The sequence below is a fragment of the Etheostoma spectabile genome, chromosome 10, assembly GCF_008692095.1.
Source record: "Etheostoma spectabile isolate EspeVRDwgs_2016 chromosome 10, UIUC_Espe_1.0, whole genome shotgun sequence".
NCBI classification, from domain to species: Eukaryota; Metazoa; Chordata; class Actinopteri; order Perciformes; family Percidae; genus Etheostoma; species Etheostoma spectabile.
The window spans coordinates 241,029-266,025 of NC_045742.1; the positions used below are offsets into that span (position 1 = coordinate 241,029).

Here is a 24,997-nt window from a genome sequence, read left to right on the forward strand (position 1 = left end):
ATACAACTACAGACAGAGACAGATGCCACCACAGACACGTTCACACATAAACTGCCAAGCTGTTCCCAGTAGTTATTTATTTTCAGAGACAAAAACAGATTTTTCTCATAAAACAGTGCTAAAGGGAATAGCAGATCTGCACAGACAGGGCCGATAAATACTTGACTGCTCTGCTAATGCTGCATTTCCAGCCGCTCTTGTGAAATTGAAGCATCTTTGTCTTTTTCTCTGCAGACCTTTTTCTCTCAGTTTAGCCTCCCTTCGGATGCCATTAGCCCCCCATCACTCAACCTCTGCGTTAATAACACAGACCTACTGGACTGTACCACCGCTCTGTTCTCTGAAAGCAAGGGAAAGACTGAAATAGATAGCGGAGGAGAAGGAGGGAGAGAAAAAGACAAATAGCAAGAGGATGAAGGGAAAAGAAACAGAGGTTATAGAAAAAGAGACACACTGCACAAAAAAGCGGGGGGGTTACAGGGAAGGGGCGCTTCCTGTAACTATAGCAACCGCTGGCACGCTGGTCCAATCACCACGCCAATGCCTGGTTGCTAGGGAGAGATTTCAGGGAAGAGCGAAGGGAGCGCAGCAGGCAGCGGCGCTTCTCCCCGACGACTCTCCAGGATCCAGGATAGATGGCAGGGATTACTCCTCCGCTAGTCTCTCTGAAGCATCACTGTCCTGAGGGACCGACGCCCTGCCTATTGTGTTTAAGTGTGTGTGTGTGTGTGTGTGTGTGTGTGTGTGTGTGTGTGTGTGTGTGTGTGTGTGTATGTGTGTGTGTGTGTGGTGTGCGTGCACGTGGGTGCGTGCGTACCACGCTGAGGTGGTAAGTGTGCAAGTGTCTAGCCCAGTGAACAAGTGATTTCTGAATGATAAAGAAAAAGTATCATTAAGCGACAAACCCTACACACACATATCCACACTAAGCCGGTACACCTGTACATAGGGCTGGAGCCTTATTAAAAGGCCTCATCTCAGCTGGTTATCCTTGTGTGTGATGTATGCCTTTTCCCCTCACCTGAGTGTCTTATCAGCCCTCAGAGGGTTAAAAGTTGAAGGCCTGAGCATTGGGGCTGGTCTGCTGGTATGAAGGGACTCCACAGGGCAACCATCTGCTTCCATCAGCTTCCGCTGCCAAATGCTCAGGGAACCCTGCCACTCATGCACAATTTCTCTCTGCTTTAGCCGCTTCTTTCTCTGCCTCTCTCTCTCCCTCTCCTCTTGCCCTTTTCTACGACCACATCTCCGTCTGTATTCTGTTTCTGGTTTTCTTTTGTTTAAGATTAGTTTTTGGGCATTTTAGGTCTTTATTACCACAGGAAAGCTGAAGACATTAAAGGGGAGAAAGGGGGGGAATAACATGCAGCAAAGGGCCACGGCTTCAAGAAGTAAACCTCTACATAAGTGTGTGCGCCTGCTCTACCAACTGAGCTAACCTGGCCACCTGGTACTGGTTTTCTTTTAGATAGCCTTGCATGTGTCGGTCAGATTGAAAGAAAGCCACACCTACTGGATGGAATGCCAGTACATTTTGTAGAGACACTCCCAGCTCCCAGAGGACAAACCCTGCTGACTTTTTGCTGATAGCCTGACTTTTCTTTTAGTGCCATCATGGAGTTGATTTTGGTTATTAGTAGAATATCCTAACAATGAAGTGGGTTGCCATTGAACTGATATTCAAGGTCCTCAGAGGATGTATTATAATGTCTTTCTAGATCCTTCATTTTAGCGCCACCAGTAGGTAAAAATTGTCACTTATTCAGTAAAACTACTTGACAGAGTAACACAAAATTGTGTCCAGATATTCATTTTTATCATTCATTCAGAGATTCTCGGACTTTTCCTCTTGTGCTGCCAACACTTTGACATTTTGTTACAGTACATGTAATTGATGGCTTTTTTGTGAAATTTGGTATGGACGTTCATGTTCCCCAGAGGATTGTATTAACTTTAGTGATCTTTACTTTTCATCTAGTACCATCATCAGGTTAATGTTTCACACTATGATTTATGAGCCAAATTAATTTAACATTCCCATCAGCTTCAGTTTAGTCTGTGTTCAGTGCTAATTAGCGAATGTTAGCATGCTAACATGTTAAACTAAAATAGTGACATGATAAACACTGTACCTGCTAAACATTAAAATGTTAGCATTGTCAATAGCTAAGTTTCCATCCACGTGGCTATCGAATTTTCTGAATTTTGAAGAAAATTCGCTGTTTTGCAATCAAATTGGTATATGGAATTGATTTGAGACATTTTAAGGTGTTTCCATTCAATGTCACAGACATCTACCATCACATGATAAATATGGGACAACCATCACACGATCAATATGGGACAACCATCACATGATCAATATGGGACAACCATCACATGATCAATATGGGACAACCATCACATGATCAATATGGGACAACCATCACATGATCAATATGGGACAACCATCACATGATCAATATGGAACAACATCACACGATCAATATGGGACAACCATCACATGATCAATATGGGACAACATCACACGATCAATATGGGACAACCATCACATGATCAATATGGGACAACATCACATGATCAATATGGGACAACCATCACATGATCAATATGGTACAACATCACATGATCACTATGGGACAACCATCACATGATCAATATGGGACAACCATCACATGATCAATATGGGACAACATCACATGATCACTATGGGACAACCATCACATGATCAATATGGGACAACATCACATGATCACTATGGGACAACCATCACATGATCACTATGGGACAACATCACATGATCACTATGGGACAACATCACACAATCACTATGGGACAACATCACATGATCACTATGGGACAACCATCACATGATCAATATGGGACAACATCACATGATCACTATGGGACAACCATCACATGATCAATACTGGACAACATCGCAGTGGAGAACTTGTGCTCTGAGCCACAAAGATGTGGAAGCAGTCTTGAAACTGAAAGACAGAGAAAGGGGCAGGAGGAGGCAGGGTTGTCAGCACTATTTTGGGTTTCTGGCCGGGGCTGACTTTGAGAAGGGAATTTTAATTGTGTTTGTTGGCTGGAGATAAATATCCAATCATGCGGACCCCCTGTGGGTGCCTAATCAGTGCAGTTCTAATGACCAAAGCTGCAGACACCATCCTACATGCTAACCTCTAATCACTATACTTGTGATCTAGATGCTAACTTCCTGCGTTGACAAAAAAGAGCAATACGAAGGAGAGAAGCAGCATCTTTTATTTTTCCTCATTAGAGCGCCATTCAGGAAAAGATCCTAGAATGGGCAAATAGGTGTAATGAAGTCTTTGATGTAGTCTTGCAAAGATGATTATGTTTGATTTAGAAAGCTAACTGTTGAGGACGCTAACTTTGTCTCCATGAAATAATACATAGTTCTAACTTTTCCTTAATTTGGTAAGTCTACATAATAATGATTTTCCACTCCATCTGTGTATTCATTCCCATGACTAGCATTGGTATAAATCCCCAAAGGCCATTGATAGGACAGTGAGACAGACCAGGCGGGTTCTACGTTGGTTGTATTGGGCTGCGGTTTTTATGGACGGGTGTCCACACCATATGGAGCTGGTTGTGAGGCTGTAACCAAAGCCTTTCATCTCGGAGCCAGGCTGAACCACATCTCTGCGGCAGCAGAGACACCAAGCTCTGACCCAACTCCACCCACTGTGCTGGCAACTGCAACATGTGGAGGGAGTTTGAAACTTCTGATTAATGGATATGACTAAAATGAGAGAGTTTGAAAGTAGAGGGCCTGCTTGCAAGTAGAGTGTTAAAAATGAAGGCTCTGAGGAGATGTTTTTTACAGTGTGTTGAGGGGACAGGCAGCTAGCAGATAGTGAGGAGATGTTTGTACAGTGTGTTCAGGGAACAGGCAGCTAGCAGATAGTGAGGAGATGTTTTTACAGTGTGTTCAGGGGACAGGCAGCTAGCAGATAATGAGGAGATGTTTTTTACAGGTTGTTCAGGGGACAGGCAGCTAGCAGATAGTGAGGAGATGTTTTTAAAGTGTGTTCAGGGGACAGGCAGCTAGCAGATAGTGAGGAGATGTTTGTACAGTGTGTTCAGGGGACAGGCAGCTAGCAGATAGTGAGGAGATGTTTTCACAGTGTGTTAGGGGACAGGCAGCCAGCGATATGAGGAGATGTTTTTTACAGTGTGTTCAGGGGACAGGCAGCTAGCAGATAGTGAGGGGATGTTTTTACAGTGTGTTCAGGGACAGGCAGCTAGCAGATAGTGAGGGGATGTTTTTACAGTGTGTTCAGGGGACAGGCAGCTAGCAGATAGTGAGGAGATGTTTTTACAGTGTGTTCAGGGGACAGGCAGCTAGCAGATAGTGAGGAGATGTTTGTACAGTGTGTTCAGGGGACAGGCAGCTAGCAGATAATGAGGAGATGTTTTTTACAGTGTGTTCAGGGGACAGGCAGCTAGCAGATAGTGAGGAGATGTTTTTTAAAGTGTGTTCAGGGGACAGGCAGCTAGCAGATAGTGAGGAGATGTTTGTACAGTGTGTTCAGGGAACAGGCAGCTAGCAGATAGTGAGGAGATGTTTGTACAGTGTGTTCAGGGGACAGGCAGCTAGCAGATAATGAGGAGATGTTTTTTACAGTGTGTTCAGGGGACAGGCAGCTAGCAGATAGTGAGGAGATGTTTTTTAAAGTGTGTTCAGGGGACAGGCAGCTAGCAGATAGTGAGGAGATGTTTGTACAGTGTGTTCAGGGGACAGGCAGCTAGGAGATAGTGAGGAATGTTTTTACAGTGTGTTCAGGGGACAGGCAGCTAGCAGATAGTGAGGAGATGTTTTTCACAGTGTGTTGAGGGGACAGGCAGCCAGGGGATAGTGAGGAGATGTTTTTACAGTGTGTTCAGGGGACAGGCAGCTAGCAGATAGTGAGGGGATGTTTTTACAGTGTGTTCAGGGGACAGGCAGCTAGCAGATAGTGAGGGGATGTTTTTACAGTGTGTTCAGGGGACAGGCAGCTAGCAGATAGTGAGGAGATGTTTTTACAGTGTGTTCAGGGGACATGCAGCTAGCAGATAGTGAGGGGATGTTTTTACAGTGTGTTCAGGGGACAGGCAGCTAGCAGATAGTGAGGAGATGTTTTTACAGTGTGTTCAGGGGACAGGCAGCTAGCAGATAGTGAGGAGATGTTTGCTGTGTGTGACAACAAATGTTGTAGCCTAAAACACGCGTGACATCACTTAGAGCACCTTCAACAAATTAAATATAATTGGACCATTTAGTTTCTGTCACATTTGAGTGAAAACTTGATTGTAATATGTCAGTTAAATGTTTTTGCCGTGACAAAAGGTGTCAAAGTGATTTAAACTGAACAACATTTGGTATTTACAGCCACCAGTTCTACTGAAACAAAACCAAATGTGCCACCACCACATCGTTCAGCCTCAGGGACCGAGCTGTCTCTAGGGCAACTGTGGAAGGTTTATGTCTCCTATGGCAACTGAGGAAGGGGGACGTCCTTTGCCAGGCATCCAGCCAATCGGCCAGTCAGAAGAAAACAGTATGATTAGCCAGAACAGGTGAACCATCCTTCCAGCCTTTCCAATCCAGTCTGAGCAGACCCAGTCTGCTGGCTGTGATTTGGTCAGGCGTCCATATGCTAATGTAGCGCATTAGGCTAATTGAGCAGATTCCAGTCATTTCAAAATCAATCTGTGTGAAGAATGAAAAGCCTATCATTTCCAAAGAGAGAGCGAGGCAAAGGAGAGAGGGAGAAAGCAGGAGAAAAAAGAAAAATGATAGCGCCAAATATTTCTACAATTTAGTTTTAAAAGATTAAACACATTTTTACTATATGAGTGCACTGATCCATTTCAAGATGCAGCATTTTATTCTGTGATGAAGCGTTTAGTAGATGTGGAAATATTTACTCTTTTCCATGAAGGCATCAGATAGCCTGTGATTTGGGTTTATGGTAGGAGTCTTAGTTAGTCTGGTTTAAAATGCAGCAGGGATACTTTTTGAAGCTCTGTGCCATTCAATGGTTCTGGAAATGTGGTTTGAACACACACACACAAACTATTTTTCATAAACAGGCCATTAAACCTCTTAGCTCTGGTCTTCCCCATGCATCCCTGTTTCTTAGTTATTTGCTTTTCTCCCTTCTTCTGCTCTTCCTCAGCCGCCTTGCCTTGATGCCAATGACCTGTCACAATGATAAAGATCCATCATCATCTCTCCCCATACACACTGTCCCATTTCATCATCCTATCTCTGCATACGCACAGTGCCATCTCATCAGGGATGGATTTATGTGTTTCCATCTTCCTGTGGGAGCTGAGACTGTTTTGTTTTTAAGTGAGGGCCCATTGATCTTTTATTATACCATTAAGTCAATACGCTCCACTCATAAACAGCTTGAGATTAAATGAGCCCCTTTGAAGGGTTTATGTGCGTGTGCGTGTGCGTGTGCGTGTGTGTGTGTGTGTGTGCGTGTGCATGTGCGTGTGCGTGTGCGTGTGTGTGTGTGTGTGTGTGTCTGCCTGTGAACTCTCAGCCTGCCAGCATACACTGAAAACTAGTGGCTCTAAGGATCCACATTTTGTCTGTACAGCAGCACCTCTAGTCTCTGTAAAGCATGGCCAGGATGAAGCCAGTTACTAGCAGCAAGTTGTTGGTATTTGAGTTGCTTCAGAATGATGCATTGTTGGGTTTAATATGTTTACTGCTTTATTCGCTGTGGCACAATCCATCTCCATTCACTGGCAATGTGACCCAAGCAGCTTTCAGCATTGTCAGTTGGACCTGGTATTGTTGACCTCATGATGAGCAGTTTTTTCATGTAGATTATATTTTCCTAGCCACGCTTGCTGTGTCCCTCTGTTTCCAGCCCTTGTGCTTAGCTAAGCTAACCAGTTATCTCATCAAGTTAATGAGCATATTTTCCAACAATCTCAACCCCCACCCCCTGTTGGGCAGAACTGGTCGGATGGTACACTTACCATGACCATTAAATGATGGTTTTAATTGTGTTAAGTGATAATTGGGTCAAGGCAATAATGTCCAAATAGAGGCTGAAGTTCAACAGTGTTGAAGATTTACATTCTCTTGATGGTAGTTTCAAGAAATTCTCATTTGCTTAATTTAATTTTCAAAATGGGTAACTACTAATGAACAATAAACGTGCAAAAATCTGGATTTATTTAACACAGCATGTGACCTTCATCTGTGCCATGTGTGTTCCCACCAAAAGTTACAAAAAACTGTCATCCTCGTAGACGGGGAGAAACCAGAGACCAGCATCCACTCTGGCCACTGACCCGTGAAAAAGCCTCTTAGCTATACTATTACACCCACTGGAATTTACTCTGTTACACGGCAAAGCGTTGTAGATACACTGTCTGCTTAGGATACAAAATGTAGTCAATAACTCACGCACACACTGGGCATGCACCTTGTGCATTCACAGCAAAAGGTTTCGGTGCCTTTTCCATTGGTACTACTTAATGAGACTGCAGTCGGCGTTCTGATGATGCGAGAACTTGTGGTCTGTTTTGTCTCCCTCTTCACGTTGTTTAGCACAAAAGGACTTTTCCACTGATTATATCATTATATTCCCATCAGAGTAAATTGGCTAACCAATGTCCGGAGCTGAATAACTTCCCTAGCAGTCATGTGTGAAGGCAAACACGCACACGCACCCTAAATAAGCACATGTCCCCACACAAACAGGTAACAGGGAGTGTGTTCTGACTGAAAAAAAAATGTCTCATGTCTAATGCAAGAAACTTGGGAAAACATATGGGACTTATTAGACACTTAATGCTGTTAAGTGGTTTGTTTTTTCATGTGATTTTAAAATCAAATGAGAAGTTCTTTTGTGTTTTGAGTGTCCTGATATCTTACTTTCTCTCCCTTGTTCTCTCCGCAGTGTGCAACTGTGATCTGGCACGATCTGGCTTCTTCCAGAAGAAAGGAGAGTACATCTGCACGGCAGACTATCAGCGTCTCTACGGGACACGCTGCGACCGCTGTGACAGCTTCATTACAGGAGAGGTGGTGTCCGCTCTGGGACGCACATACCACCCCATGTGCTTTGTCTGCAGTGTCTGCAGGTACACACACACACACACACACACACACACACACACCGAGGGGAAATTTGTCGTGGAAATAGTGCTACAATCTGTTGCTTCACAATATAAACATGTAACAGAAAAAACATCCTAAAATCAACATAAACATGAGATCAACGAAAAAAGGACACAAAAGGACATGCAAGACATCACAGGCAACACAACATGCTAAGAATTAACATTAATAAAGTGTGAAGTTCAGAAAGTGCTGGTGTATTTATTGCACCGCTGCACTGCTGTGTGATTTACTGTTGGAGTTCAGCAGCTTGATGGACGTTTCTGGATGTAGAGTATGTTTACAGTAGAAGGTTACATATGGTTGGGCAATAATACGGCAATATTATTATAAGTGTCTAAACCCCTGGCAAAAGTAAGTTCCATATTCGCTCTACTTTTAGCTTTGTTTTGGTCTTCACCAACTCCTGACCAAAATATCTGGTTCTTAAAGTGCCAAATCTTCCACTATGTTCACAGCTAGTTTCTCTCTGCCATTTGGTATCAGACAATATACATTTGTACGATTTTGTTATTAATGTAATAAAGTCTATTGATTTGTAGTGTATTTAAAGAAGCATAAATTGATCATCAAGCTGTAAGCTCTCCTTGGGTTCTATTTCGGTCTTCAGCAACTCCAGCACCTGCTGCCTGCTGTGATGGAGACGGGGTGAGAGCTGTGTAGAGTCAACCAAAACAATGAGCTGAGAATGGTAAAGAACCCCACTGAGCAGAGAAAGTGCCGTTACAATAATTGTCTGTGAGTTTGTCAACAGGCAACACTTTTTTATATAAAACACAGTCTATTTATTCATCATATATTTAAAAATATTGATTGGTACAGCTTTAAAATTTTGGATTATTTGATTATTATTAAAATCTCCAGAACAGTACAGTTTTTTATTGTTGTTTAGAAGCAGAGAAATGCGAGTTCCTCCAACAATTGAAGGCCATCCAGAAGCGGATATGTAGTCATCTTTCTGAATGAAAATAAAGTCATTCTCTGCTAGCTGCGGGTAGAAGGCAAGATGGGGCTGACTGATGGCTGTATCGACCAATCACATGCAGTTTAGTCAGCTAAAAGGGCGTTTAGTCAGCCAATAGAAAACCCTCACGGGGCGGGTGTTGTATTCAGTGTGTGTGTATTGGAAAACAGACACAGACAGGCCAGATATAAGCCTGGAGGCTGACATGAGTTTGATGTGGCCTAGTGGTGTCTGATAGCAGAAAGAAAATGAATTAAAGATAAAGCGTATGGACTCTTCTAGGAAGAAACCTAAATAGCTTAATATTTTTGGTAGTTACAGAGTTTATTTTTGTTTCCCTTGATTGCCAATACTTGGGAGATCAATTTTCAAAAGACTCTCTGTGTGATTTTAATATATTTCTGCAAGATTCCATTTCCGTTTAGTCATCTCTTTTGTCTTCATAGTCATATAACATTTTATACATTCATGTGACTTCCCTACAACATGCATATCCTACTGAACAAAATGTCTATATCTAGATGCTGCATAACAGGGTTGAGGTTACACAAGCATTATTACACAAGGAGACCGGGTGAACCAAGGGAAAAAATGGATTAGACCTTAAACATAAAAGTCTGTGTGGGTACTATACGATTTTCTTTTCTCACTTCTTTATCTGTACTGCTCTGGATCTGTTCTGTAGAGTGATAGAGCACACCATTAGTGAAAGTGGCCCGTATAGGACGGAGAACAGGAGATGAATTGAGGAGCTACTGAAAATAAAATGAATGACTCATGACTGTGTAATTCTTCCTGAAATGATGCTACACAAGTTGCATCTTTCACTTAATACGTATATGCAAATGTGACTCATTTCTGAATCAGCAGATGATTCAGTCTTGTTTCACTTCCGGCTCCTGCATGTCCATCAGTCTGATTGGAAAGCTCAGGCGGTTCTGTTGATTTTCTTAGTCGAGACACGATTCCAAAAAGAGAGCTGACCTGGTGTTTCACGCTGTTAGGTTAAATAGAAGTAGGCCATCTCTCCTCTGACCTCCATCAGGGCTCGTGTTAAGCTCCTCCTGAACAAAGTAAAACTCAGCCCTGTTGGCTCCTTCCTCTTTTTATTTCACCTTTTCACTCCTTCTCTTTCTCTTTCATGCCCAATTCTTAAAAGGTCCCTTGCTCAATGTTTGCTCTATGTTGCTCTTCCTCCCTCCCTGTCTGTTTCTCTGTTTTCGATGTTTTACTGTGTAAGGTTTACTTTACTGCGATCTTCCCTTACCTTAATCCAGGAGACTAGTGTTCGTCTGTTGTTGTGTATCTGCTTGCTATTGGCTGAAAACATTCTGAACTGAAACCAACTGGCCAGCAGAGCAGCCCTGGCAGTGACGGGGACGTTACATCTTCTTGTGTGTGTGTGTCTGTCAGTGTGTGTGGAGTCAACTGGAAGAGACAGCGAGAAGCCGAAGGGTGAATGTCTTTTTTGCTGCTCTGTCTGCCCTCTGTCACATTGCTCACAATTCTTACATGTACGTTCTCTATTTTTCCCATCCTGTCTTCCTTCTCCACCCCGTCCTCCTCCCATGTCTGCTCCCCCTCATCCTCATTATCACCGCAAAAACATCTTCCCACTCTTAATCATCGTTCTCATGCCATTGTCTTCCTTTATGTCTTCATCATCTTCCCTCCCTTTCTCTTTGTCAACACAGCCCCAGCTAAAATGAAGGCAGATTGCAAGGTTCCCTTTCCTGTGCTGATGTTTTTTTAAGAAAATGATCAAAACCAAAGGGCATGTCTCTAAAGCCAGAAATAGCTTTACTTCTGTGGCCTGTGCGAGGGGTGGGGGGGGACATGCATTAAATATGTAAACAGAGAAAACTTTTAAAGCGCTGAGAAAGGCTGACAAGGCAAGAGTGTCTTGAGGGAGAGACACACAGGTAAACCCAAGGTCAGACCGACTAACACACTCTAGTTGTAGGACTATAGACTGGGATACCTCAGGTGAGGTGCTGATACAGTACATGCAAGTTTTAGCGTGTCATGCTTGGAATGCAAATGTCAGTTCAATAAAAAAGTGTCTGAGTTTGCGGTGGTGAACAGGTGGTGAACCTTGGGATCGACTGATGGATGTATTTATAAGTCAGTCTGATAAGGCAGTTGCATAAATTCCCCCTCACATGAGACTTGTACTGTATGTATGAATGCTCTTTGTTTCTCTGTCACACACACACACACACACACACACACACACGGTAGCAGTTTTAATATAGCTCCCTAGAAACACACTTTCTAGGGCTCACAACCTCCGCAGCTGCGTGTATATATTGCGCAAGCCTTTATACATGCTTGCCTATGTACATTTCTAACTGCGTACATGGATGTACTGCACTCCTGTGTGCTGACTGTGAGCTCTGCTGGAGACTCTAGCCTCCCTCTGGGTCTTGGCTCCGGCTCCAGGCCTCGGCAATGTTGTAAAAGGATTACTGCCGTCTATGTCTTTTAAACAGCCTTCTCTAAGCCTTTTAGCTCCCCATTCATTCTCCCATCCTGCCCAGTCATTAAGGAATCAATCTGTCTCCAAGAAGACGCCACAGAAGAGGAAAAGAGATAAACCGCATCATGATGTGGTAAATTAAATTTTATAGGTGCTGCTTTGCTGTCATGTACTCCGCTTGTGTTCATGTTTTTACTTTTCCTAATCTTAGTTTGGCGTTGAAGAAAACAGTGACCTTGTGGCCCCAGCTGTGTGGGGGAGTGAGCGAGGCAGAGCGAACTGGGCGGACAGACTGAGAAAGAACGAGTATGCACTCCACACAGTCTCCCTAATAAGTTTTCATTCCCACTGAGAGAGTTTTCCTTTTAGAAGCCTGTGGCAGCATCACATTATCGCCTCTTTAATCACAGAGCAGCCAGGTGCTCCTGCAACAATCAACGCCCCCATTAACCCATCGCTTCAACTCTTTGGAAATGGATTTTCAGGTTGTCAGATGTCAGACTGTATTTAGCTTGTGTCATGAGAATTATGGCCTGTCTGTCACCCAATCATGTTCCTGCCAGCACCCATTTGTTATGTCCGTGCGGTGTCCGTACGGTTGGCTGTAATGTAAACTCACAGAATCACTGCTGGCATTTAATCGCCTATTATGTGCTTGTTTTCTCTAATTCTTTGTATTTTTCCCTCCTCAGTAAACCCTTCCCCATTGGAGACAGAGTGACGTTCAGTGGAAAGGACTGCGTATGCCAGCAGTGCTCTCGCACACTCGTCAAGCCCAATGAACCGATCAAGATCCACGGGCCCAGCCGTAAGTCCGGCATCCACCTCACTATGTCTGTTCTGTTTAGGGCCACCAGGCGCTACGGTGCGCTGGGTCCAATGCAATGTGTCCACGAGGCCCATTTAGTTCATTAAGCTAATCAAGCGTCTGTCAAATCAGTGGTCCAACCTATCACGCTGATCTGCCAGCGGAGAATTATGCGACACAAACAGACACATCATTCATTCATTACTGTCAGCACTACACATGCAGAGGATAGAACATTTTATGTAATCCGTGTGCATCTGGTCACATACAGTATTTCCGCTGGAGCTTAAGTATATAATGAGCTGAATATCTTGTGTGTTATTAGTAGTCTCTCATCCTTTCAGAATAAAGCCGGAAAATGACTTCACAAAAGAGCAATAGTGAATGATAGTGAATGATTTGTGAAGTGTGGCATACAGACAGCACGCTGCCACTCACTGGCTGTTCAGTGATAACAGATGGTGGAGAAGCAGTGAATAACTGGCTTCCCCAGATTGCTCCATTCAGGGGAATGAAATCCAAACGGCTCCCCAGGTACGTGTTCATCACTCCGTCTTATGAGGAGGCAGTCTATGAGAGGGGACGCAGACTGCAGACACTAAATGTAATGCACTGGCTTTTACAGCCCATTCCTCTGTCATTGTGACATTTAAGAATGCAAATAGATGCTCTTTGTGCAAAAGTGGTAGAAATCCATTTAGCCAGTAGGGTACAAAATTATGATTTGTTCAGGGTAAAAGGCTCGGCCAGGCATTAGATAACATGGTGGAAAGGGTTATCGATGGATGTTTGCTTTTACACACATTAATGAGCAAACCCCTGCCCTGAGAAATTGTTGCCTGTCGAATTCCTTTTTTGTGTGTCTAACCTAAAACAGTAGTTAGAAGAGAAGTAGAAGTTAGATTGATGCCACTTTCATGTCTGCTTAGTTAATGGGAAGCAGGCTGCTAGCTCAGCTTAGCACAGTTTTTACAGATTCAATAAACAAGATGTAGAGTGTCATTTAGTGAGCTGCTGTAGAGGTGATGTAAGGCAGACTTTGTTATCTCCAGACAGAACCAAGGCAAGGCAAGGCAAGGCAGCTTTATTTGTATAGCACATTTCAGCAACAGGGCAATTCAAACCAGACTAGTTTGTATGTCTCTCGACAAGTATTCATGTAGTATTGGTCTTCTCCATTAATGCAACAGAAAATGATATCTCTGAAGGGGAAAAAAATATTAAATAATCCTTCAAAATTGGATGGCACCCCACATATTTCCTTATGGATGAAAAATTTGCTGAACGTAAATCTGCAATGTATGACAGCTGCATGTAGACTTAACATCAACCGAGAAGTTAGGAGGAGTACCATGTCAGCTGCAACATCCCCAGTTCAAATCCGGTCGAGGACATTTGTTACTTGTTATATTTCCCTCCATTCTCTTCCCTTTCAGAATTTTCCATCTGCATCTCGACTATTATATATACCAATATAATAGCAATTAAAGAAATGAATGCTCCCAATATATACACACACATAAATATAATAAAGACAAATCCTTTGGCTAAGGGATTTAAGATGCCATTGGCTTAATTTAGCATAAAAACTTAAACAAATGTATTTATTTATTTAATTATTTTCTTCTGATTGAGCCAGGCTAGCTGTTAAGCTAAGGTTCATTGAACGAGCAAATATGAGAGTGGGATCAATCTTGTCATCTAACTCATCAAGTAGTCGTACGACGAGTATTTCCCAAATGACAAACTAATTATTTGAAGGATGAATAAACACTAAATCCCTGAAACAGGAAGTGTCTGCCGGTTAAAACTTTTAAACATGTTGCAACATGAATTGAAATGATGAACAGGTGATGAAAACCCCAGGCTGTGACATCACAGATGTTCTAATGCCAAGTTCATCCAGTGGCTAAAATGGGAACTGTACCATAACCCAGAAGAAAATCAGCGCTGGCCTATAAGCCCTGGCCCTATAGGCTCAGCACTAGCACCACCGCATGACAGTTAAGATTTATTTGGACAGCAGAAACCCAACTCAATACATTGCAGTTTTTCACTGTAAACCACAGTTTGTCTTGGCTGACAGGGCAAAGTGAAGTGGCCCCGTGACTCCGGGGCAGTAGACCAGGTCAGAAAAGTTTAAGCTCGGCCAAACGTCTTCCAAATGGAAACAAATGGACTGCTGACCTTTTTTCAGCGTTTTGTCCCTCTGCAGCCATGCGTCATTGTAACATCTTTGCTGTCCTGCTTTCTTCTTGCCCTGTTAGTGGCAGTCAATAAAGCCTGCTGGGGGAACTGGAATGGTATAGTCTGCTTGTATTGTGTGTGTGTGTGTGTGTGTGTGTGTGTGTGTGCGTGTGCGTGTGTGTGTGTGTGTGTGTGTGTGTGTGTGTGAGACAGAAACAGGTAGAGAGGGATTAATACATACAGTACATGTCTCACGTGAGGGGGATTTTATGTAAGAAGGTGTCAAAGAGGTAGAAAACTACACTTATGAGCACAGTTGGTTTTTAAAGATGTACAATTACCCTTTAGCTCACGTTGTCTTTCTCTGTCTCCTTCCTTTTCCCCTCTCCACTTCTTTTCTCTTCTCTCTGTCCCATCCTTCCCTCTTCCTGTCACCTTTCTTTCTTTCTTTCTTTCTTTCTTTTTTTTCTCTCCAGACTGTGCCGGGTGCAGAGCTGAGATCAAGCAGGGTCAGTCTCTCCTGGCGTTGGAGAAACAGTGGCACGTCAGCTGCTTCAGATGTCGGAGCTGCAACATGGTCCTCACTGGAGAGTACATCAGCAAGTGAGTGTGTAATGTCTCACTCAGAAGAAACACATAAACAGACATACTGGATTTTTCATATCCACCATGGGCTAAACTGTGCGTTCAACACGCTACAGCAGTTTTTCTGAATTCTCTATTGCAGGGATGGAGTGCCATACTGTGAGGCAGATTACCACGCCCAGTATGGGGTGAAATGTGAGACCTGCAGCAGATACATCAGTGGAAGGGTTCTGGAGGTGAGAACGGGACCAGATTTCCACATGAGTTATCGCAGATTTACCCACACATAATTTTGCAGTAATACAGAAATCCAAATTGGGAGTTGACTGTATGTAATCAGCGTTATCAGAATCGAGCCACCGTTTAAGCCCCGCTGTGCTTTAGGGCGGGAGCGACTTAAGATGGCAGTGATAGAAAGTGTTTGCAGCTTTTCCATACCAAACAAATTCAGCTGCAGTGTGTTAGCAATTACAATAGTCAAACGTAGGTGCATAACCATGTGTGTGCACACGCTTTTTGTTTGATTTTATGGGCTTTTCCACCTTTAATTTTAAATGTTTTAACTAAAAGGAGAGTTAGATGAGAAGGGGGAGACATGCAGGATATCGGAAAAGGTCAGATTCAAACCCTGGACCTCTGTGTAGAGGAATAAACCTCTCAGCATATGTGCGCCTGCTCTACCACTGAGCCAACCTGGCCACTTGGAAGCACAGATGAGCAGAACAGAGACGTACCTGCACCTACAGGAATCAAAAAGCTAGATGGAATCTTTACAACTTGTAAGGAGTTGAGAGGAAAAAGGAGTTATAAAAAGCTCAAAGGGGGGAAAAGTGAAGGGAAAAGATGGAAGCAGGAGACATGGAAAGCAAATTCTGCACTGATAGAAATCTATGTGTGCTCTTACGCTAAAGCACTTTTAAAAGGGATGGAAGAAGGAGTCAACAGTGGAGAGAACAAGAGCAAAGGAGAAGGAGCTGAGGCGGACAGAGGAAGACACACGTGAAGGGGGAATAATGAGGGGACTAGTTTTGAAAATAATAAAAGTGATAGACTGTACATGCTAATTAAATGTTTTGGAAGAGTAGTGGGTGTCTCTTGGGATCTGAGGAAAATGAAACAGCTGTAGTAAAACCTTATCGGACACGGACATAAACACGCACACACAGACACACACACGCACGCACGCACACACGCACAGACACACACACACACACACACACACAGGCACACGCACGGGGCCTTGTTGCTGCTGTGCTTGTCAGAATGACTGGTGTGAAGTGTTTTGTTCCTGACTGTCAGCCTCCCTGGGCTATTTATAGACATGGGGACATGTCAGCCTTCATCTGTGAGTCTCTCTCTCTCTCTTGCTCTCTCTCTCTCTCTCTCTCTCTCTCTCTTGCTCTGTTTCTCTCTCTCTCTCTCTCTCTCTCTCTCTCTTGCTCTGTTTCTTTCTCTCTCTCTCTCTCTCTCTCTTGCTCTCTGATCACATGAGCTTAGAAGCATGACATTTATTCTTTTCTCCTGTCAAATTTTGATATCGTAATGATTTGCTTCTTTAAGACCTAATTTGACTCACAGAAAGTCAGATCTAGAAACACATGAACAGGATGCATTTAGGATAAGAATAACACATACATTCTATCTCGGTACTTCACAGACGATGTGTTCATTTTAGCACCTGATTTGATCTTAATTTTATTTTTCCGCCAAAAAATTACTAGTTTTGGTCAAATTTTAGTCATGTCATCTTTTGTTTTGTTCTAGTTAAAATGAAAAAAGGAAGAAGTACATCTGCTGATTTTACCACTCTACAATGTTGGAAGAAGTTAGACGTCTGGTCTTTCTGCCAGAAAAAAAAGCCCGTCGGGTAACAAAAGTACTTGGTTAGGTTTAAAAAAAAAACTTATGGTTCGGGTTCGAATAAACCCATTCTCTGCACTCTGCATCTTTATCTGCGCATACTGGGGATTCCACAGATGCATGCAAGTCGTTGAATAAGGCTTTACATAAAGCAGTAATTAGTTTATTTGTCCATTCAATATTATACATTTTGTCATGGTTCTTGTTTTTTTTCATTGGATATGGTTATGACAGAAACAACCCATTTTTAAATAGTTTTTATTGACGGAAACAAAGCTGCAAAGAAGCAGATGAATCATCAATTAATCTGTTTCAGTGTCGGTACAGCTTGCCAAACTCTCTTTTCTCCTCCTTTGAAATCTATCTTCTAACACTACTCTGTCTGTCTGGGTCTGTGTTATGATTAGGCTCGTTCTGCAGAGTCGCTCTTCAGCCCAACTTTCCGGAGCCAGTGGTTGTTAGTTTAATGAGCAGTTTAGAATAGATGGGGAAGGGCAGAAATAAAGACGGGGATGCGGAAAAAAGAGGAGCCTAAAACCTCCTTTTTTAGTTTCACTTCTCTCCTTTTCCTTCCTTCCTCCGTGTCTTACCAATAAATATAGCAGCCTGTAAAGGCCACCGGTGAGAATAGGGGCCTCATAAGAAATGGTGATAGCACTTGTTAAAGTGATAGCGTATAACCACAGACGGTAAACACTTCGTTGTTTCGGAACGCACGGGATGGAAGTGCAGCCTCCTCTCCGGGCTGTCCTTGTAGAGTCACCTGAGACCGACACGGAGAGCAGGGATTGGCTCAAATACGGCTTGGATACATTAAGAAGCACACTGTGCACTGGCAGTTCTTCAAAGAGGTTTCCTGCAAGTATCAGTTTTATGAAAAGCAGGGAAAGTCAATGCAGCAGAAAATGATACAACAAGCAAACACACACACACACACACACACACATACTAAAGCACACAGGCTGCTGGTTGTGTTCAGATGAAACAGTTCAGGTCTCCTCGACACAGGCCACATGTCAGCAGTGCTTCTATAAATAGAAATTCTCTAATGGTGTGTCAGGAAGGCGGAGGTGACGGGACGGGGCCACGCCTCAGCCGTCAGCCCTGCAGGGACACAGGAGAAACATCAGGACCGTGAACTGGACTGGATTAATGGAAGGAGCCAGCACGGTGACATCATACTGCATCATTTCATGTGTCCATTTCACCTGTCCAAGGACATGAACCTTCTCTCACATGACCACCTAGTTCCCTCTTTCTCTCTGTAGCCTACACACTAGGGCTGCACAATTAATCACAATTTTATTCAAATCGCAATATGGACTAGTGCAATATCCAAATCTCAGGGAGGGGCGCCATATTTGTTAATGGATAAATATGTGTCAAACCATTCAGAATGAAGTATCGTGGTGCAGCAGAGACGTCCCGGCCTACACATCCTATCCAATAGTTGAAAGAAAACATATTGTTGTGTGAAACAGATCCTTGCAAAAATTTACACTATAGTCATTGGAATTTTTAATTTTAATATTTATTAAGGGAAATGAGAATAATGATACAAAAACAACCATTCCCTCCAATATCAGCAATCACATCACATTGCAATATCATTCAAAATAATCGCAATGAGATATTTTCCTCATATCATGTGGCCACACACACACACACACGCACACACACACACGCACGCACACACACGCACACACGCACGCAAACACACACACACACACACACACACACACACACACACAGACAGACACACTCCAACATTTTTTCTCATGTGACTGACCTACAGGGATCTTTGCTCTGATTATGGCATGGGGGAGAATGGGTGGTGGCTACCATGTGATTGCTGTATGCTGATGAACAACTACAGGATATGCAATGCTGTCTCAGTACATTATGAGGCCAGTCGTGGTCAGGTGATATACAGTAGGAAACATATAGAGATATTGCCCTGCATTACATAATAATTTATGTTTCATCACACCTTTCACTCCTCTCCTCCTCACAGGCGGGAGGGAAACACTACCATCCGAGCTGCGCTCGATGCTCCCGCTGTAACATGATGTTCAAAGAGGGAGAGGAAATGTACCTGACAGGTGAAACTTAATCCCAATACATTACACACACTCATCCACACTGAGGCATGCGGCTGTAGATGAATGCATGACGTGTGCGAACACCAAAAGCCAATCCGTCTTCTCTTCTTCAGGATTTGAGGTGTGGCACCCATTATGCAAGCAGGCAGCGAGGGCAGAGAGGAGACTCAGGGTGAGTTAGAATTTGAAATGAAAACATTGAGATAAAAGGAAAACTGTAATTTCCTTACTCCTCTCGTTTCTTCTTTGTCTTTTTGTACCTCACAGCACAGACGCCTGTCAGAGGCCTCCATCTCTCCACCGGGCTCCTCTATAGGCTCTCCCAGCAGGGTTATATGCGTGAGTAGCATGTAACTTTGCATGCTTTTGATCACTTTTAGCTGCCACTGCCACCAAGCTTACCCTAAAAAAAGCACAATTTCTACATCAGAAACACGAGCACTTATCCTATGCTTAAATGGTTAAGCACCAACCCGAGAGGTCGCTCACTCCCTTGGCCTGTTCACTTGTCTGTGTCCTAAACTCTGTTTTCAGTGATGTGGCAGCAGTTAAACAGAAGATAGAAATGAGACAATGTTAATGGTTTATATCTGGGATGACATCTCCAGTCATCAGTTCCCAGAAAGTACTGATATATAGTGATTTGCATGTCAAAAAACATGTGGAGGTCAGGTTACAAATGGGTGAAAACTGGGCTCAATTTGGATTAAAAACTACACATATTCAGCAACTAGATTTGCACAATGGATAACAGTATCAGGTGGTTCAAGGATGGCAGAGTCAGGCAGTTCACCACTTTAGTCCAAAACTAACATTCTCATTTCATGGATGCCGTTAAATGTTGTGCAGACATTTTGTGTTCCTGAGAGGATGAATCCTGATGATGTTGGTGATCACTTGAGGTTCCAATTAGCACCACCAGCAGGTCCAATCTATCAAACATTGAGTGAAATATATAAACACCTACTAGACATTCATGGCCCCAGGTTTTTATTTTGAGTGACATATCTAAAAAATGATCAGATAAATGACCATAGACTTGTGCACAGATATTCCAGGTCCCCAGAGGACGAATCCTAATGACTTTGGTGATCAATTGACATTTTTAATCTAGAACCACCATCAGCTCATGGTAACATTCACACTGTGAGCATGTTATCATGCTCATGTTAGCATTTAGCTCACAGTAGCATGCCTGTAGACTGTGTAGGTCACAAAGAAGGTATTTCTAATGCACTTGAACTTGAAAACCAAGACACATTAATGTGAATTTTAAAAATAAATGTTAACCACCCATCTAAAAAAAAAACTATCTCATATTTCAACCAAAACCCAATTTTAAGCTAAACACTTAAATATGTTTTGCTGTGCAAGTCACCAAATCAGTGCTTTCTATATACAGTACAGTATAAAGAGGGAGAGAGACTATGGGCAACATACCAGCTTTATGTGAACGCTGTCACTGGGGACTGCAGAGTTGGACCAGTTGCATTTCAAAACCTGACTTATAGACATGGTGTCCAGTAGGGCTGGGCCATTAATCGAAATTGTAATCGCGATTACAATTTTGGCCCACAAAAAGATTATGTTAAAAACAGTTTTTTCATATTGCGTTTATGCAAGTAAACTCTTATTTTGTCTTGTGTTCTGAAGGAAAAGAAAATGTTCAAACAGCAAAAGTAAGAAGGGAAGCTTTCCTGTTGATTTGTTTAACAGTTTCACTGTTTTTTTAAGTTCAATTATTGTAACATCTTTCCAAAAGACAATCAGTAATCGTGTGAAATAATCGTGATTTCAATATTGACCAAAAATAATGGTGATTATGATTTCTTTTCATAATCAAGCAGCCCTTGTGTCCAGTGTCCCACCTTGCTGCTGCATGTCGGCGGTATTAGCATGTCAAGGGTTGTCTGCATGCACGTAGGAGTCAGGGCCCCCTGCTCCGCCCTGCCCCGCTCTGCTCTCATCTCACAATCAATGACCTTTCTGTTTAAGGTGATGGATGAGAGAGCAGCGTAAGCACGCTTGTCCTCCATACTGCCTCCTCTCCCTCCCTCCCTGTCTCTCTCTCTAGCTGTCTTTGCTTCATCTGCTCTCTTTCTCCCACATGCTGAGCCCTGGAAGGTCACAAACTTACGTTGCTGTCTGTCTGTCTGCTGTCAGGTTCTGCAGCATACATGTGTACTTTTGATGAGCACGTGCACACACAAATGTGCGTGTGCATGCTTGTGTGTGCCTCATCAGCTGTTTTTCATTCCTCTCACCACTGCATAGGGCTGGGTACTGGGGCTGAATGGCCTCCTTAGTATCCTCTATACTAAAGATTAGATACAGCACATTTTAAGTAACCTCAATTTACAAAACAATACGTACTTCCTGTCTCCTAAAGGGGCGTGGCCTCGTTTGAAAGTGTAGTGAACATCATGTGGATAGATGAAAAGTTTAATTTTTATAATTTATTATTATTTTCTTTTGCTAACTTTAGATATTTATCCAGCTAAAAGAAATAATTAGCATCGCAGAGATTAGTTTTGTGGGGGGTTCACCAGCGTTAGCTTCTAAGTGTTGAGATAGGTGGCTAAACCCAACCCTGTTCTTCTTCTCCTAAACCCAAACTCGTTCTTCTTCTCCTAAACCCTGTTCTTCTTCTCCTAAACCCTGTTCTTCTTCTCCTAAACCCTGTTCTTCTTCTCCTAAACCCTGTTCTTCTTCTCCTAAACCCAACCCTGTTCTTCTTTTTCCTTTTAAATAATTCAAATATATGAAAATACATTTTTACCGTAATGTGTATTGTTATATTTTCTTTTTGATAAAGCTAATGTACGTAGTTTCTGTTTCCCCCATAAGGAATTCTACGTAATGACAATTCTGTTAGTGTGTCCACATGATACAAGCCTTCTGTGATTGTACTTCACCCCCACCCTTCCTCCATGAAGTTGCTAGTAGCTAAGGAAGACACGGAAGAATTAAAAAACTTGTTGACTCCTTAGGAATGGCTTGAATGTAACAAACGTTAATTTTTACAAAGAAGTTACGCTCTGAAATTTTAATATGAATTTTTATAAAATTGGTATTGAAAAAGTATCGTTCAGGAACTAGTATCAAATATGTGTATGTATGTTTTAAAATGTTTGAACGCTACCCAGCCCTACCGCTCCATGATCTGCGCATACTGTGCATTGTCCATTTGGTTGATGTTGTCTCTGTCTTGGTGGGTGTATGTGTGTCCTCTCTCCAGGCCAGAGTGGCGAATCAGATCCTAGATTATAAGGACCTAGCTGCCCTGCCAAAGGTCAAAGCCATATACGAGGTCCAACAGCCAGATCTCATATCCTCCTCATACCAGCCCTACCACAGATACAACTCTGATGACAGGCTAGACACTTACGGCTATGGGGAGGTACTGCTGCTACACACTCCAGGCCCAACACTAGGCTCATCGCTGTTTTCAGGAGAAACACTTTGCTTAGTATTTAGATGGAGCTGTGCAGATATCCTGTAGTTCTCATTGTTTTAGTTTTTTTTTGTTTGTTTTTTAAACTTGATGCATTATTTTGATTTGAGGAAATAGAAATTTGAAAGGAAAATTGAATTTCAAAATACAATACTCAAAGCAAACACTTTAAAATATTAAAAAGATAATTGTCTTTTTTACAAACAGTCCTTGAAACTTTCAGTAAAATTTAATTTAAAGGTTATGACTATTTTGTGTGGAGTTACAAATTGGTGGTTATAAAACACACAGATAATTCACAATATAAGGTATCCAAAGTAGCCTCATTTATTTTAGTTTTCTATTTGACAAAAACTCTTTTTGGACATACAAGGTTGTCGACCGACAGCGAGGATGAGCGCCATACTAAAAGGAATAGTTCAAAATCTTTTGAATTACATAAATTCATCGCCTTGAGATGTGTTTGTTCATGAAGCTAGAGCCAGCAGGTGATACACTTAGCTTAGTTTAGCATAAAAACTGGAAACAAGGGGAACAGCTAGCCTGGCTAGCCTGGCTAGCTTGGCGCTACTCACTAGCCAAGCCAAAAAAGGAATAGTTCAAACAAACCACAAATTGACATTTTTTTGGTGAACAAATAAGACAAAAGAGGTACACATTGTAACTGGTATGCATCTTCTGATCATACTCAAAATGCCGAACTGTTCCTTTAACTGACTTTAAAATAATCATAAACGGTGGTCATCACTTTGTCCCATGCAGAAACCCCCACCAATCATCCATGTAGGATCAAACAAAACATTAATTGGGTTTGGTTGATTGACTCTTCGGTCTTTTGTTGTGATTCTATAAATACATGAAATATGAGATAATGATTTTGTTTCACCATGGTGCTAAAGTATAAATGGTAACTCTTCTCTCTCCACTGATTCTCCAGTCACTTAGGACACTCTCTCCTTATTCTCAGGTAAGCATGCTCCTCAGCAGAGCTCGTAAGACAAGTGACAAGTTTCAACAGGTGAACTGTGGACATGTTGACCTGTCTCTAAACTATTTGTCTCCTCGTTTCCCCCCTACTCTTTTTCTACTTTTACCTCACCTTTATCTTTTCAGGACTACGACAGCCTGGATATAAAGCAGAGGCGGTGTTCCAGTCCAGGTTATATTGACTCGCCGACATATAGTCGCCAAGGCATGTCTCCCATCATGCCTCGCTCTCCGCAGCACTATGCCTACCCTGGTAAGTCACTCCCCGTCGTCTGCTGATTGTCTCCCAGTTTAAAAAGTAGAAAAGGAAGTCAGTCATTGTGTAAGTGAAATGCACTTTGAACAAAGTCAAAGCCCAATGGAGTTTCTGAGCTAAGGGAATGATTCTACTGAAGTTGAGTCATTTAAAGGAATAGTTCAACATTTTGGGGAATATGCCTTTCTGCTGCCTGGCTGAAGATTAAAACCACTCTAAGACTGGCATCTGTGGACAAAATATTTATTTCAATTTCAAATTGAAAGTCCAAAGAGAAAACAAAGCAAGAAAAAATAAAAGGTTATTATTTTATTATGCTTCTAGGAAAAATCATGCCATAATTAAATATAAAAAAGAAAAAGGAAACATAAATGCTTAACCCTTGTGTTGTCTTCCTGTCAAAATTGAAAATCAACACTTTTGTTAATGCTTATTATCAGTGTTTTAAACTTTTTGTTACGTTTTTCTCCTTTTTTCAACACTTTTGCTGCTTTTTTTCAATGTTTGTCACTTTTTTCAATGTTTTTTTTGTGTGGAATCAATCATGTTATTATGGGTAATTAAAAAGAACATTGATATGGGAAAACAGGTCAACTTGACCCGAGGACAACATGAAGGTTAAACTGAAATATTTTATTGATCGAGAGAAACATCAAATATAAAACTTAAAATGGAAAATAGAAAAGCTTAAATTTAAATACTTAAATTAAAATCTCAAATAGGAAAAAAAGAAATGATTTTATATTAGTCTTGGCACTTTATAATTTTCAATTTTATTTTTTGAATTTTACATGAATTTTGGAAATTGCCGTTTGACATTTTATGATTCAACTTTTTCATTTTGATTTAATGTTTGGCTTTTCATTTTGACTTGACACTTAGGAGGCTGGGGGGAGGGTCTGAAACTAAAGGGGTGCAGAGCCATCTTATGGACAGCAGGGGGGCTGACTGCTGGGGAGTACAGTTGAGGAGGCGTGGCCCAAAGGCTGGGGGGAGGGTCTTAAACCAAAGAGGTTCAGAGGCACCTTATGGACAGCAGGGGGGCTGACTGCTGGTAGTAGAGGAGGCAGGGGGGAGGGTCGGCTGACTGCGGGGTCTCTGGGACTCACCGGCCACCAAGCAGACCAAGCTGGCTGTCACGTCAG

At 42.3% G+C, this 24,997-nt stretch overlaps 1 protein-coding gene across 9 annotated transcripts in view; it reads left to right on the forward strand.

The window, feature by feature from the left end:
- ablim3 (actin binding LIM protein family, member 3) overlaps nucleotides 1–24,997 on the forward strand; it is a 45,511-nt gene that overhangs the window by 9,766 nt on the left and 10,748 nt on the right. For 6 of the 9 annotated variants that reach the window (XM_032528244.1, XM_032528246.1, XM_032528248.1 and 3 more), the window contains exons 3-12: nucleotides 7,950–8,133; nucleotides 12,306–12,421; nucleotides 15,085–15,211; nucleotides 15,336–15,429; nucleotides 19,068–19,155; nucleotides 19,269–19,327; nucleotides 19,423–19,494; nucleotides 22,394–22,555; nucleotides 23,547–23,576; nucleotides 23,723–23,849. In XM_032528244.1, coding sequence (XP_032384135.1) covers nucleotides 7,950–8,133; nucleotides 12,306–12,421; nucleotides 15,085–15,211; nucleotides 15,336–15,429; nucleotides 19,068–19,155; nucleotides 19,269–19,327; nucleotides 19,423–19,494; nucleotides 22,394–22,555; nucleotides 23,547–23,576; nucleotides 23,723–23,849 — 1,059 coding nt within the window. The remainder of the gene's footprint in view (nucleotides 1–7,949; nucleotides 8,134–12,305; nucleotides 12,422–15,084; nucleotides 15,212–15,335; nucleotides 15,430–19,067; nucleotides 19,156–19,268; nucleotides 19,328–19,422; nucleotides 19,495–22,393; nucleotides 22,556–23,546; nucleotides 23,577–23,722; nucleotides 23,850–24,997) is intronic. The other 3 variants (XM_032528252.1, XM_032528253.1, XM_032528249.1) reach the window with 2 other exon arrangements.